We start from the raw sequence: 15,793 nt of genomic DNA, 5'->3' as shown, positions 1-15,793 counted from the left end.
CGACCGTTAATACCGATAATGGCCATGCCAACGCTTAACGAACTATACCGATGACCTTCTTATCCCTTTTTTCCATTTCTTTCTACGCGTCGTTCTTACATTATTACAAGAGTCAACTATTCTTTGAACTTGCACAGAAGGAACAATAATACATTTGGAAAAATCATCTTTCAAGATACTACAAACTATTGGCCCTCTCTCTCTCTCTCTCTCTGTACATTAAAATAACTGATAACAACTATTTGTGTATTGTGCGTGTGTGTGTCTATCTTAACATAAACGCTTAGAAAGTAGATAAAACTTTTCACCATGAAAACACTCTCGACGAGAAATTTAACGAACCGCAGTAAATTCGAATTTTCCTGCAAGTAAATTGCTTTCACTGGTGTTATTTATATATAACATTTAGCACATTAGAGGGTGGAATCGAAAGAAAACGATGGATACACGAGCATATATACAATTATTGGTTGAGGGTTGTGAGCCTGCTTGACAGAATGACAATGAGCAACGGCTTTTGGTATTGGTGAACGAAATGGAACGAACAGTCGCTACTCGACTAAAATTACCACGTAATCGTGAAAAGAGATCTTATTGTGCAACGTGAAAACGATCCTGAGACGTACCTTTCAAAGCCGTTCAAAGCCGTTCAAAGCCGATCAAAGCCGATCAAAGCCAATCCCCCAAAGATTTTTTTCATTTGCTCGGTCGGTCGGTCGGTCGGTCGGTCGGTCGGTCGGCTCGCTGCCGACGAAAAAGACCTTTTACTCCTTCTATTCGAATTATGATACGTTTTACTATTCTATCCCATTGTTTTTCCTATTTATTTGATACAACAGTCCAATGTAATAGTAGTTACATTTATTTTAGAAATCTTCTGAATCTCAGTGAAAATGAAAAAAGATCTTATTTGATGGGTATTTTTGTCCAAGTCCAAGATATATGATGCTCTTGCATACGTGTATGCAATTTTTGTTCCACCCTTCTTTATTTTTTTTTTTTTATTTATATATTTTTTTTTCCTTTCCTATAAGAAAGTCACGTTTTCTCGCAGGATGTCTCCGAAGGTGGAATGCAGAAATGTGCACGTGCCTTCGAGTTAGCATATAAATGAAATCCGCCTTGGCCCGTTGAATGTCAATTCGGTAAAAGTGAGATAGAAAAAGAAGGGAAGAAGAGGGATAGGTAGATTCATTGGTGTATGCCAATGTATCATCTACAACAAGACAGACTACCAAAATTTCCAACACAATTTTGACAATCGATAATTTTGCGTTGATCTTGGAATATCACAATAAAAACTAAACTACAACTTTAAACGTGGAAAGGTAGACGAGAATATTTTGTAAACCACAAACACGTTAACGTAGAAAATATTCTAGGAACGAAATGCATTCGAGCATGGAACGGTTACAACGACGACAGGAATTCATTGTCCATGAAAACGATCCTTGACGGGAACACGAAATAAATCGAGCGAAACTTTCAAAGAGAGAGAGAGAGAGAGAGAGAGAGAGAAGAAGAAACATGTTGCTTTCAGTAGAATTTAAATTAACCTTCAGTAATATATTTTCTAATCTACTAGTATTACTTTTTCCCCCTTCCCTCATATAAGTATTCTGTTAATTTTATTCAATCATTCTTATCGAAGACATTATTGCGCTTGAAATTGTTTATCTCCGTTGTTTGGTAAACGTCTTTGAGAGTTAGTAGTCTAAGTGGTAAAATAAAAAAAAGAAGGTAAATGATTTGGGCGAGAAAATTTATGGTCGACGGTTATTCGAAAAGTTACTTTTCCTGATAACGAGGAAAGAAGCCTCGAGCTAGGAGATGCTTCTTGCAGGCTGCACACAAAATTACAGAATAATGGCTAACGGAGATTAATGGTAAATCGCCTAAAGAAACTTCATTTCATTTATTATATTTATTTATGGCTAGCAATTTACTTTTATTTTAATGACAAATTTATTTTCATTATTTTCCAAAATTAACTTACGTTTTTCCTATTATAACGTTTCATTAAAATATTCTGCAATATATATATATATATATGCTATTTGATTTCACTGTTACAAGGATTACACACGTCTACGTAAAATGAAGGAAGAAGTGGAAAGGAATGGGGTATAGCAAAGAGATAAAAGTTGACTGATTCGGTTCAAAAGAAAGTACTAAGGGCCAACGAACCCTTCTTACCCTTTGACCCGTCTCTATCCACCATATCTTCTTCACCCTCCTACAATACTTTCGTCCCTTTTTTCTGAAAAGGTAGTTTCCCCTCTTTCTCCAAGCATCCTCTCGAATCAACCGGAAGTGCTTTGGGATGCAACTTGGCATATCCCTGTGAAAATGGCGGACTACGGATTCTTTCTTGAGAGCAAGAGGAAGAAAAAAAAGAACAAAGAAAGGCCGTTCGTCGTGTAGATCGATCTTTTAAAAGTGCTCAAGGAGAATCGAGTTCCTTCTTCGAATAATGGCTAACTCTACATTTGCATACACATACATATTATTACAAAATCCTTCCTAAAGTATAACAAAAGCTTAGTACTCGTGTAACTAGCATATTAATGAAGTAATATTATTCATTTTCTTCTTCTTAAGTATACCTAAACTCGTGTATCAAATAAATCATTCGATTATACCAGGTGTCTCGTTATAAATGATATGTCCTAATACCTCCGATTTAATATTGATCGTAAAAACAACTGTTTCAAGTTAAAGTTAGTAGGTTTTTAGGGGAAACATTGATCGTAGCTATTGGGGATGGTAGTACTGTTGTCAGGATACTTTAGAGTCATAACAATTTTCTTTAACGTATCTCGACAAAAATTGATAGAGAATATCAATAGGAATACGAAGGAATTTTTCTCACGGGGTAATTTTTCATCGAGTTATGGCGTCTAAAAGTTTAAAAAACTGCCCGTAATGTTCCTTGGTTATATATATATACATTTCGTTTAAAAGGAGACATCCGTTATATGGTAGATCGAACACAACCCTCCCCCGTGTTACTTTCCTCAAGATGCTTGGAAAAAATTCTCATGGTGATATTCCTCAGGGCGTTACTACCGGCACTTTATAATTGATTACCTCTTGCTCTTTAATATTTCCGCTTATTCATCGAGGCAAATCGTTAAAGGAAATGCAAACACTTTCATGCCAAAAGAGTCATGTTTTCTACCATGGTGTTATTTAATTTAATCTTTCTTTTTTGTTTTTCAAATTATTTTGATAAAAATAATTTGTAGTAAACTCTAACGCGTCTTCTTTTCATCCATTCCATCGAACCGAAAGCAGCACGTAGACAAATTTTCTTCCACTTCGATTTGATACATACTATAACCGTGTGAAACACACCCTACTAACGCATACAAACAGAGTTGTTGAGAGAATGCACTCGATAAGAGTGCACAACCATGAATGTACTCTATTGATTGGGCTGCGGCATTCTCTATTGAATTCCATCTGTAATCTCCAACATGTATGTATTCCAAGTAAATGAATGAACGATACAGAAATGGAGGATTGGATGATTATCGATGGTACCATCCCTGGGATTAATACATAATACATAATAACCCTTTCGTAGCACGTAAACAGAATCATGTAAAAAATTGTAATTCGACGATTTCTTCTTATGTATAATTCAATAGCATCGTGAAAGCATTGGCAAAGGTTCAATGAACGCTTTATAGCGGTTAACATAGTGTGAGTTATATCAAATGTTAAACTTACGCTCCCGTTAAATTCGCACTTTTCATTAATTCATATTATTATCATGGTCAAAATGTTCAATCGGTGAATGTAATGTAAGAATAAGTTGAGCTAAGTTAGGGGGTTGTTTTGACTTTCTTCTCTTTTGTGTTTCGTCGAGTAAACAAGTACCCTTATCTACCCCAAGTTTTCTTGTTTTTCACATTTATTTTTCTACTATCGGCGTTTCTACTTGCCGCTCTCCAATCGAGAGGAGAAATCTTTGGAGAAAACACAGAAAGGTGGGGTGGGGTGGGGTGGGGGATGATGAATCGGATAAGAATCGATTGGTTGAAGCTATCGACCGAGTTGTGACATATTCGCGTGGTTTTAGATGACACAAATTCCTGTTAGTTGATTCATACCTTGCATGGTCGAGGGTTGTTCAAGTGATATAGCTGGCATACACGAACGCAAACAGAGAACGTATAACAGAGTTATAATAGAGGACGGTTCTTGGGATTGCCAGGACTTCGACAAAGCTTCTACTTAATATTGCATTTCAATGGAAAATGCTAGAAGAAATGCAAGAAACTACCAACAAATAAATAATTCATCAGGGAATGTGTTTTATTTTATTCTTTATTCCTCATGCTTCTTATCAGTTATCATTTACGGAGAAACACCGTCATCAAAATTCTAATATTATTTTCCAAATGACAAAGAAGAAGGTAAGTCAAAAAGAAGGAAAAAAGGTCAGATGACATTAACTGGAGAAACCGGAAGTAAGTTAAAAACTCAGAGTGGACACGCAAGAAAATGTTAGAGAAAGGTGTGTAAAAAAAAAGCAAAAGAAAGAAATAAAAAATGCATCGTGATCCGCCTGCACCGACCGCAAGGCGCCAGTAGTAAGAACACGCGATGGTACGGCACGATGACGTCACCAGGAGAGCAACCGAATAAACTCGAACTAAACCGAGATCGACCGAAAGCACCCGTTTCTACACGGTCGCCGTTCAGTCTGTGCCCGACCGTACTACGGTCACTGACCACTATTTTCTTCTATGCACACATTTTTTTCCGATTCCTTATTTTGGTCATATCATTTTTCTTTCTTTTCTATACTCCCACCCCTTTCCCCATGTAATACCTCAAAGAGAAACTTCAATCGATTCTGGTGAAACGTGTTTAATTCGATTAGTGTAGTGGGTAGTAGTGGGTAGTAGTGGGTAGTGCTTGTAGTGGTGGTGGTCAAACCAAGTGGGAACAATACCAAAAATTACATTTATTTCATTTCTTTAAGGACAACTTTCTTTTCCTCCCCCTCCCCCAATTCCTCCACGTCGTCGTCATCGTCGTCCTTGGGTCCTCTTCGTGGTAGTCGCCGTTTTCTTTTTTTTTTTCTTTCGGATCAACTTTTTATTTGGACATTTGGGGGAGGAAAGTATAAGACCAAGTAGACTTTATAAATGAATAACAATCCTAGTGGCGTGGAAGTCGAGCTGGTGCCACGACTACCGTTGCATGCTGATCTTCGTGGTAGCTGACTGTAAGTTCATGTCCATATAACTTTCTTCTTCTTTTTTTTTTCTTTTTTTTTTTTTTTTTTTTGAAATAATACTCTTCCTTTTTGTTTCTACCTTTCAAACGCCAATTGCAGAACCTAACAACATTTCTACGTCCACTTGGGTATCTATTTTTGGTGTATTATTTTATTTTCAATATTTGTTTGTTAATGCGCGAATATGCGCGCGGAGTATAGTCTGCTGGAGTGTGTGTTTGACTTATTGCATTTGCGCATTCGAGACTCGCACCGACTCTCTCACCTAATCGATAGAAAACGAACGATACGTTGAAGCATATTTTCTTTCCAGAATTTTCTCTTCTTTTACCTTGTTTTTCCTTGTTTTATTTTTCTTTGTTTTTTTTTTCTTTCCTACCATTCGTCGATTCGTTAGATTTTGTTCGATCGGTTTTGCTCCGGTGTCGTTTGGTTCACAAAACCAACTGAACAGAGATAATGGAATCGTCCGCGTTTCACCGTGCTTATCGAGTCGAATCTCTTTGCGACACGTTCGATTTTTACCGGCGCGTTTATTCCGCGTCAAACTTATTGCCGCGAAAGATAATCCTAGTTATTTTTTTCTCTCTCCCTCTCTCTCGTCTCTCAAATAAATATCCATTAATCGATAATAGATTTTGATTACATGGGACAACAAGAATTTGGTCGTATTGGAATACCTAATTAAAATGGACAACGTATCCTCGAATTTGGATTCTCCAACGATTACAATAAAACTCTCTCTTTTTCTTGTGGGTTACGAAAGAGGGCTTCTCGTAAACGCCCATGAAACATCATTGAACTCCCACATGGAATACTTAAACGAGAGTTGCACGTAAATGAGTATTGCAATAGGGAAGGGATAGGGAAGGGATAGGGAAAGGAGAGAAGTTCTTTGGGTGAAATCCTTCGTACTATATACTCCTGTGTTTCTGTACTTAACGTTAGGGTTCTGCGCGAAGGAGTCTACGTACACACTTATGATTATAACTATAGACAGAGGAGAAGAGAAGAAAACGTCGCACGAGAGGGTGTATACGAGAGACTGCAAGGACAGGGGGAGAGGCTAAGGGGACACGAGGGTTGCGAGCTAAAACGAAGGGATGGTCGATAAAAGCTGCCCTATAGCGTGGCTATGTTATTAAGTAGAAAACCAGGATCGTTTGATTCTTTAATAATAACGAAATAATCGAAGCATTCAACTTTTCAACTTGTACGTCGAGGATCAATCGATACGAATTTGCTTAATTGATTGTCCTATGTCGAGAATCCGACATTAACTTATGTACACTCGATATCTATCTAATTTTGCTTCATTCGAGGATTTTTCATGTCTAACCTTACTGGAATTAATGGTAAAAAGATTTGACGTGTTATAAATCGATCGAAGTAGTACCTAACAACCACGTTTCTTGCTCGTCAAACTCACTTGGCGCCATTCTCGGGTTCTGTGACAATCGTTAATTAAAAGTAGAATACTCTCCCAAGAGTACTTTGCGCTTGCACTTGTCAAAGTATTTCAATGTTAAACTTGTTACTTGAAAAAAAGTGATACAAACTTGAAAGAAATATTTTCCAAGAATTTCTAATACGCAATACAAATGAATTTGCATAAAGAGAAATGAGAGAGTGAGAGAGAGAGAGAGGCAGAAAAAAGTCAAGGACCTAGCAAATGTTCTTCACAATCGTGACGTACCTTGATTCACTTTCTCCCGTAACTATCATCGGCAGACGAACACAATCCTACCATCTAAAATTAGAATCCACTTCATGCGTCTGATCTCAGAGTCTCTTTTTCTCTCAAGCAATCTCCGTGTTCCTTCCTTTGATTATTTCTCAGAATACTACTACCTTTTTTTACCAAATTTTACATCAATTTACGACAACGTTTTCCATGCTAAAACAAAGAAATGTTTTTTCTCTATCGGTTTTACATTTGTTTTTACGGTGGACATTTCGCGGTCTCTCCATCTCTTTCAATTCATTCTCATATCGTCTGGAAACAATGAAAAAAGCTTGACTCTCTTTCTCTCTCTCTCTTTCTCTCTCTCTTTCTCTCTCTCTCTCAAAGGTTGAGCTTTGAAGTAAACGACGATGAGAAACGTGGCCGGCCATCAAAAATTCGGATTTACTGGCAGAAAGATCAAACGTTGTTGAAAACTGAAAGAAAGAGAAAGATAGAAATATAGAAAGGTAGAAAGTGAAAGATAGAAAACGGTATTATTTCGTTCAACGATTCGTGATGAAACCCAAAAGAGGACGGGGAAAAGTTCGTGACTCGCATGAACTTTTTTCGTCCAACATTAGCAAATAAAGATTTCTATTTTTTTGTCGGTAAAATATGTTCAAAGAAATTTATGTATACCTACTATTAATACCGCGATTGGTTTGATAAGATTTAATCGCAAAGGAAGGAAAAAAAAAGAAATAGACAAAAGAAGTGATAAGGTAATCTAAAATTGGCTACATTTCCGTTTGGCATAAGCAATATTTAATTAGGAAGTGTCTCGGATCGCTTAACGTAACTGACTTTACGATCTACATAATATCCGGCCCTGACGATTTTCGCTAGGGGTATCTTTGAGCATCGTTTCCATTAACACCCGGAAAGCATTAGGTGCCCTAATGGTAATAGAACCTATACAACCTTTAAGATAACAGCAGGTGCACAGATATTCTCCTTTCTCTCTTTATACGCCATCACCACCCGTCCACCCCCTAAAGTGAATATCACTTTCTATATGAGAGAGACACCAGACACCAAGACTTACTTGTTAGGGTCGTATTAAATTCGTCGTACGTATTAAAAATCTTCTTATAAAATAATAAAAATATAAGAATTCCATTTGAAGGATTTATGATCGTTGATTTATTTTTCATGCCCCCGTACACGTGACTCATCTTGGCTCCAGTTTGTGATATCCGGTCTAAGTAATTTGTCAATGTTACTCGCCTACCTACCTTTTGAATTATGGACTATACTACCCTGGCTCACCCTAACCATTCTTTTGTCAACCTTGAAGAAACGTTGAAGAAATATGTGAAAGAAACCACGACGACGCTTCGCCGTACGTTGCTTAATTTTAGGCAACGTATGAAATATAAAAAACAAAAAAAAAGACCTTTCAAGTAGACGCAATTAAGATGTGAAACTGATAGTTGGGAAATAGTCTAGGTTGGCCTCGATGGCGTCATTATTATCGCATAAAACATCTACGCTTCTAAGTCTTACAAAGCGTAGGATGAAAATCGTCGTTTCTTTTTATTGCAATTTCCCCTCCCTCCCTCCCTCCCTCACTCCCCTTTCTCTTTTTATTTCTCGAATATTTTATCAGATTAATCGAGAATTACGAAATCCTCGGGAATTCCAAAGGTGTTTTTCATAGAAGTTAAATCTCATAATAGAATTCTTACTAATAGCGTATATAAATAAACGAGACGAATGACGCGTTACGATTAGTTCTTTCATAAAATGGAGGGAGGGAGGGAGGAAGATCAACAATAGAAAAAGAAAAAGAAAAAAAAAGGGATAGGCGAAGGATATTCGTATCCAATTGGGTAAGAAACTTTCGATGAAATCCTTGGGAATTCTGCGACTATTTATCTCCGGTCTTTCTCTCTCATTTATAAGAGACCCATGGGGACGATAAACGTACTACCAACTTCGAATATCGTTAACGATAAGAACAAATTATTTCTTCTTTTTTTTTTTTTTTCTTTAGGATTGTCAGTTTCTTTTGGTCCATCTTAATTCTCCAATTATATTTCATCTATCTATCTAATATAGTCCTTTTCTTTTCTTGTTATATATAAAATCGTACAACTTTTATGAACCTCAATTTTTTGTCCTTCTTCCTTTTTTTTTTTTTCAAAGGGACAAAATGAGAAATCTCCCTTCTCAACCTTAATATAAGATTTTAATCTAACTTGAGCGATAAAACGCGATCAAAAGCGAGAACTCTTCGTGCGTGCTTAGAATCAAACGCGTTTACAATATTCTAATTTAGTCAATCTCTCAACTTTTCTCACTTTATTCTTCAGATATTCATTAATTTTAACCTTCCACCTCACTCCCAGAAAAAAAAAAAAACTGTTCCATGTTGAAATATTTGAAATGGAAGGAAAAAAAAAATTCTAATTAATTTAGAACAATGCAAGGTGGAAATAATAATGAATACAAATTTGTATCAATAAATATAAAGGAAGAAAAAAAAAATAATTCAATGGAAGGTTTGCAACAAAAGATGTTTTTGCGATGGTGTCACAATAAATAATCACACACACCACATAGAGACGAACACGAAGAGAGACACCAGATGAAATTTGGCACGGTTCGTAAAATCAGGCTAACGACGCAATTTGCCGGTGTTAATCAGCGCCTTCGCGTCCGATGAAAAGAAACCTTCGAACAAAATGAGAAAAGATCGACAAATAGAGACAAACACAGAGATGGATAGAGAGACAGAGGAAAAGGGGGAAAAGAAAGAACGGAAAAGAAACGGAAAGAAAAGAAATTCCTGAAAGAAGAAGAAGAAGAAGAAGAAGGAGAAGAAGAAGAAAAAGAAATAAAAAAGAAGAATTGTATGGAGAAGTAAAAGAGCGTGTACGTGGGCGTCCGTAGGAAGTGAGCCAGAACTAGAGAGAGGGTGCTTCTCCGTTCGCTTCGCTTCGATCAATACGTACTACCCTCCCTCTACCCCTATCCCTTCCATTCGACCCTCACGAGTCCAGCTTTTCTCTCCTAGCTACGGCACTGGCGTATGTCTTATCGGCTGCTTGACTGCACGCTTCGAAAAACCCACCACCACCACCACCACCACCTTTCTTCCTTTCTTCCTTTCTTCCTTTCTTCCTTTCTTCCTTCCTTCCTTCTTAAGTGACCCCTCGTGGTGACCCCATCTTCGATTTCGCTTGTGTCTTTTCAGCCAAGTATTATTTCATCTCGCTATTTCTTCTTTCTTTTCTGATTTTCGGATAATCCTTATAGAAAGATATACGAGTAATAAAAAAAAAAAAAAAAAGAACAAACAAAAGTATCATGATTCCAACAGGATGGATAAGTAACGGTCTTCGCGGTGTAATTTACTGCACGGACAGGTGCCTCTCGCGAGTATCTCGCCTTACGACCTAATTGAGTTTAATTACACCTGACTGAAAGTTACGAGACATGAACCCGCACACACTAACAAAAATATATATGTATATATGTGAAGAGAAAGAGAGAGAGAGAGAGAGAGAGAGAGAGAACAAACGTACCATAATAGGTGGACTCGCGGTTGCCCGTCAGCCGATTTTGGTCGGTGCAATTGGGCGGGAGACTTTATGACTCAGCGCTAATTAGCGTCCTCTCATGACGCTAACTTCTCCTTAACGATCGATTAGATAATTGTCGACAATTTAATATAATTTTATTTCTGTCAAATAAATACCAATGATATATTAATGATTCCATAATAATTCACTTTTACGAGAGAAAAAATCAACAGATAAATTAATTCAAAATCGTAATAGGATATTTGGTACATTTATTAAAATAATCTACACACATAAATGCGCGATTGCTGTTTATAAACTCTATTTCTATATAGGAAATTGAGAAATCATGTGATATTCCGCATAAGCATTGGGATCGATCGATCAACTCTGCGGTTCGACCGCATTGATACCATAGAATCCCCTTTCACCCCTTTCTCTCTCTCTCTCTCTCTCTTTCTCTCTATCAACCCCAACTCCTGTTTTTGGCACATTGCCAATTTCTCCTAACCCAAATACTCCCATTGCAAAATAGTGTCATCTAACTTGGGGTTGGATATGTAACAGCTAGAAACTTGATATCGATAGTTCAACACTACTACAGCGTCAAGGAAAAAAGGCTAAAAAGGCCAAGTGAAAAAAGAAAATAAAAAGGATTGATCTTACTGCAAGGAAGCAAAAGGGGTTGGTGTAAAATTTCATCCTTGCAACTCGTTGTTAACAATATCATCCTTCGTCAAAAGTATAATTAAGAAACCCAATAGCCTTACAATTTTACATTTTCTTTCCGGATTGCCACTGTTTACGCAATTGAAAAATATTATTAAGAAGATCCTTGCTTGGGTTAACTCGTTTAAAAAACACTTTTTTAACATGTCAGATCAATATATTACTTTGGGAGTGTTAAGAAAAAAAAAATGAGGGGAAAAAAAAATGTAAATGTCCTAAGTAACGTTATACAGTCTTCGAGAATAGATTAGTATTAGTCTGCTCCAAAGCGTCGAGTTAATCCCTTAATTACTTGGACATGGTTCGCGAGCCTGTACTAACCACGTTTGCCGTCTGCTTCCGTTCACCGATCGTTAATTAAAGTGTCGACTACCTTGCAGTTACACGTTTGCGCCACATCGTCTTAAACTTATTAGAATTAATTAGAAGACGTTTAATAAATTGTTAACATTTTCTTTTTTCCAATATTATTGATCAGAACGTTTAATTAGAACCAGGGTTGCATCAATTTAAATGGGGGAAAAAAAAACTCCAAAAAAAAAACAAAGAAAATAAATAGGTGTTCTATTGGGTGTACGAAACCTGATTTAGGTACAGCAGCGAGGGTGTGACGGAGTCCGCTTTGGTCGACGACACCCTCAACGGGAATCCTCGACCATCGTCGCCGTCGTCCTCGCCGCCAACGACGTCCTCGTCATCGTCGATCCTACCATCTAGATCTTCTTCTTTGATCCAGCAAACAGGATCTACCGTCAACGCCGCGGAAATTTCCGCTACGAGAAAGTACGTACGAATAAGCTCGATCGTACCTCAATCTATCTCTTTCTATTTCTATTTCTATTTCTATTTCTATTTCTATTTCTATTTCTATTTCTATCTATTAGATTCAGCTTGCTTTGTACCTAATCTTTAACTCTATTTCCCTCTCCTCCAACTTCTGTGTTTTTATTCGGTCGGCCAATAAGTATCGTCGCAATGTTTACTATTTTATATTGCAATTAAAAAAGCACACTAATAACTAAAACAAATTGATTAGAAATATCTACGTTACTTATTGGTCATACCATTAGTATCGCTGGTTTTAGCTTTTTAATCAATTGATTTCTAACATATTATTTATATTTATTTTTATCTCTATCTATCTATCTGTATTTGTTTTTCTTTTCTGTTTAATTTCGTTTTGTATTCTGTTTTATTTCTTTGTTTCTTTGTTTCTTTGTTTCTTTCTTTCTTCATTCTTGCAAAGCGATCGATTTCTCGAGAGCTAGGCGGATCAATAAAGTGTCCGCCGCTTTTAGTTGACCTAGCAAAGTAAATAGCTTTCGTAGGTACGATGTAGCTTGTTCGTACTTGCCTTCGATCGAGAGCATTGTGTATATTGTTTGGTAGTATTGTTATTATATCGATTATGTGGGTCGAAACGCTCTATGAAGGTTTCTCCCTACGTGGCTTCAACGTCTATTTGTTGCTGCAGTAAATAGACTAACGGCATATGCTTTTCAATAAATTGTTTGTCAAATTAAAAGCTGGATGGCATTGCAACGATGATTATAAACAAATGCAATGACAACGAAAAACCGAAAACCATTTCCCAAGCCCACCACATCTATATCACCTATAACTTAAAACTTCAGTTAGTAGTAGTCCAGCCCTAAATTCCGCATAGCAAAGTAGTCATTGATCCATCCGAAGATATATTGCCGTAGCTTGGCGTTGATTGGTCCCTTGCTTCCAATCGATCCGATCAATTTATTTTACAGCGCAAAGGCTGAATACTCTATATGAGAACGGCAATTTAAACAGACCCAAAGGATGCTCCAAATTGTCTCTTACACATCTGCATACACAGATTTTTATCTTTGCGATCTTTCAGTTATTGCGAGAAAGCTGATAACGACACGACAGAGATGGGGGGTGTACCACACGTCGAGGGTGGCTTGAACAGCGAACTCTATGCTGTACCTGTTAAACGAAGGCAGCCTAAGGATCAAAAGAACAATTCCGCATTGCAAAATAATATTCAGGATAAGGCACCGACCGACGTTGACACCAATGATTCCGAGGACAAGGATGAAAATTTGCCACCTGGTTGGCAGAAACACGAAGGTATGTATGTTCTCTTTTTATTTACGAATATTTTTCTTATGTAAAGATGAAATTTTGTAGATGAAAATGGTCCCTATTACTGGCACGTTAAAAGTGGAAACATTCAAAGAGAACCACCAGAAGCACCGCTTCACAACAAAACCGAGAATCGTAGGAGCTTGGTCAAAGATAATGACAGCGTAAGTTTCCCCTAGCTTTTCACTAATTCTTTTGTTTATCACACTAATTATACACTTTTATTTTTACAGATAAATAATTTTCATAGTCTTGGTGGTATAGTGAATACCGTAACACGTAGCAATACGAGCTCAGCTCTCGATCAGGAATTGGAGAACAAAAGAAAAGTGGAACTTGCATTGAAGTAAGACCAATACTCAATGAACTCGATAATTATTTTTTTCTTGACACTCTAATTCACCTAAATTTCACTTTAGACGAAGAAGCTATCCAGCTAGAGCCGATTCCGAAGGTAGAGACAAGCCGATTAGATTTGCAGTACGATCGTTGGGTTGGACGGAAATTGCTGAAGAGGATCTAACGCCTGAAAGATCTAGCAAAGCGGTGAACAAATGTATCGTCGATCTATCGCTAGGTAGAAACGATTTACTCGATGTAGTTGGACGATGGGGTGATGTAAGTTTCTATGCTTTTCAACTATTTCTAATTGAAACAAAATTCAGCATTTATAATTGATTTCAGGGCAAAGATCTGTTTATGGATCTAGATGAGGGAGCTTTGAAACTAATCGATCCGGAAAATCTCACAGTACTCAATACTCAGCCAATTCACACAGTCAGAGTTTGGGGTGTTGGAAGAGATCATTGTCGGTAAGTCATCAACGAACGAACAAACTAAACTAATTAATATAGATTTATACATTTTAACCGATAAACATTTGTTGCATGTCCATTTCTAAAATGCTTGGATGAACTCAACAGTGAAAGGTAAATTCTCTCGACAATTCTAATAACACAATGAAAAATACAAGGCAACAATTACTTAATGAATCGTTTCATTTGTTCAGAGACTTTGCATACGTAGCAAGAGACAGATCAACTCGAAAGCACATGTGTCACGTGTTTCGTTGTGACATCCCAGCGCGTACGATCGCAAACACCCTTCGTGATATTTGTAAAAAGATCATGATCGAACGATCGCAACATCAGAATTTAGCCAAGCCTGTTGATATAAATGGTCGAACGAGTTTGGCGACGAGACCGACGAATCTACCAACTGAACATCGACGTTTTCACAGAAACGGACAGGCACTAGTCAGTGAGTAATCAAATTCCTAATTAACAATTGAAATGATAAGTTAAAACAATTATCAATTATTATTGCAGCGCAATCGTTTCCAACACCAATGGAAGAACCAAAGAAAGTACTAAAGGCACAATATCTCGGATCGATGCAGGTCACCAATGCAACTGGAATGGAGGTGTTAAACGATGCGATAGATCACATTGTATCAAATACACCCTTAAATCAATGGCGAAACGTTAACGTTGCGGTAGCACCTAGCATGATCTCCATACTCACGCCAAACGTAAGAGTGTCTGTTTTTTCTATCCATAATTTGGATTTTATCAAAAAGAATAATTTCTAATTCGCAGGACGAGAAATTGATCACCGAATGTCGAGTTCGTTATTTGTCCTTCCTTGGTATTGGTCGTAACGTGAAACAATGTGCTTTCATCATGCATACAGCTCAAGATCTTTTCATCGCACATGTCTTCAATTGCGAGCCTAGCAGTGGTGCTCTCTGCAAAACGATTGAAGCAGCTTGCAAGGTACATTTCAATACGATATCTAATTAGTTTAAAATACCAATTGACAATTACGAAACGTGAGATGGGATCAGAAATTCTTGTCATTAGATAAATTTCAATTGATAGCAGTAAATATAATCTTTCTCTATTTGGAAAGTATGTTATATTTGGACTATTCCACAAACTAATCTATCAATTAATAGTTTATAAAAGCAATTGATTTTTCTGTTCTTATAATAGCTGAGGTATCAAAAATGTGTGGACCTAAATTGAGACTTGTAAAAAAATCTACCAATTGACATTTGTGAGTCTAATCTTTTTTCTTCCTTTTCGTAATAGCAGAACTAGCAAAATTACTGGTCTGGTTTATTAAATCGATCCAAATTGACGCGAACAATTTAGTGTTTGGAACGTAATTTAAAGTTACAAATGTTAATCTGTTGGTTATTTCGATAGCTAAGGTATCAGAAATGTTTGGACGCACATCCGCAAGGATTCAGAAACGCAACTAGCCTGAACACGCCGAGTGGTAGGGGATTAGGAGCGACTTTGAAATCGCTCGTTGGTTCTCTCACTGGTCGTAGAAATAAACAAGGCGAATCCTGAGACGAGGCTCTCTCGCTGCAGGTAAATTGCTCGGGCCGACACTGCTCGAGGAGACCACGGGCTCCATCCTAACTCG

At 37.2% G+C, this 15,793-nt stretch overlaps 1 protein-coding gene across 1 annotated transcript in view; it reads left to right on the top strand.

Annotated features, from left to right (window-relative positions):
* Positions 1-15,793, top strand: part of LOC107070367 (protein Fe65 homolog) — a 71,486-nt gene that overhangs the window by 49,748 nt on the left and 5,945 nt on the right. The window contains exons 5-15 of the mRNA XM_089176057.1: positions 11,828-12,019; positions 13,110-13,342; positions 13,403-13,521; positions 13,591-13,703; positions 13,777-13,975; positions 14,042-14,169; positions 14,281-14,286; positions 14,367-14,617; positions 14,686-14,888; positions 14,956-15,132; positions 15,568-15,738. Coding sequence (XP_089032183.1) covers positions 11,828-12,019; positions 13,110-13,342; positions 13,403-13,521; positions 13,591-13,703; positions 13,777-13,975; positions 14,042-14,169; positions 14,281-14,286; positions 14,367-14,617; positions 14,686-14,888; positions 14,956-15,132; positions 15,568-15,717 — 1,771 coding nt within the window. The 3' untranslated portion in view covers positions 15,718-15,738. The remainder of the gene's footprint in view (positions 1-11,827; positions 12,020-13,109; positions 13,343-13,402; positions 13,522-13,590; positions 13,704-13,776; positions 13,976-14,041; positions 14,170-14,280; positions 14,287-14,366; positions 14,618-14,685; positions 14,889-14,955; positions 15,133-15,567; positions 15,739-15,793) is intronic.

Source organism: Polistes dominula, unplaced genomic scaffold (assembly GCF_049000335.1).
Source record: "Polistes dominula isolate Pdom_NZ unplaced genomic scaffold, Pdom_raw_medaka contig_21, whole genome shotgun sequence".
In the NCBI taxonomy this organism is placed as follows: domain Eukaryota; kingdom Metazoa; phylum Arthropoda; class Insecta; order Hymenoptera; family Vespidae; genus Polistes; species Polistes dominula.
Note: the sequence above shows the minus strand (reverse complement) of the source record. Positions and strands in the feature narration are given on the sequence as shown.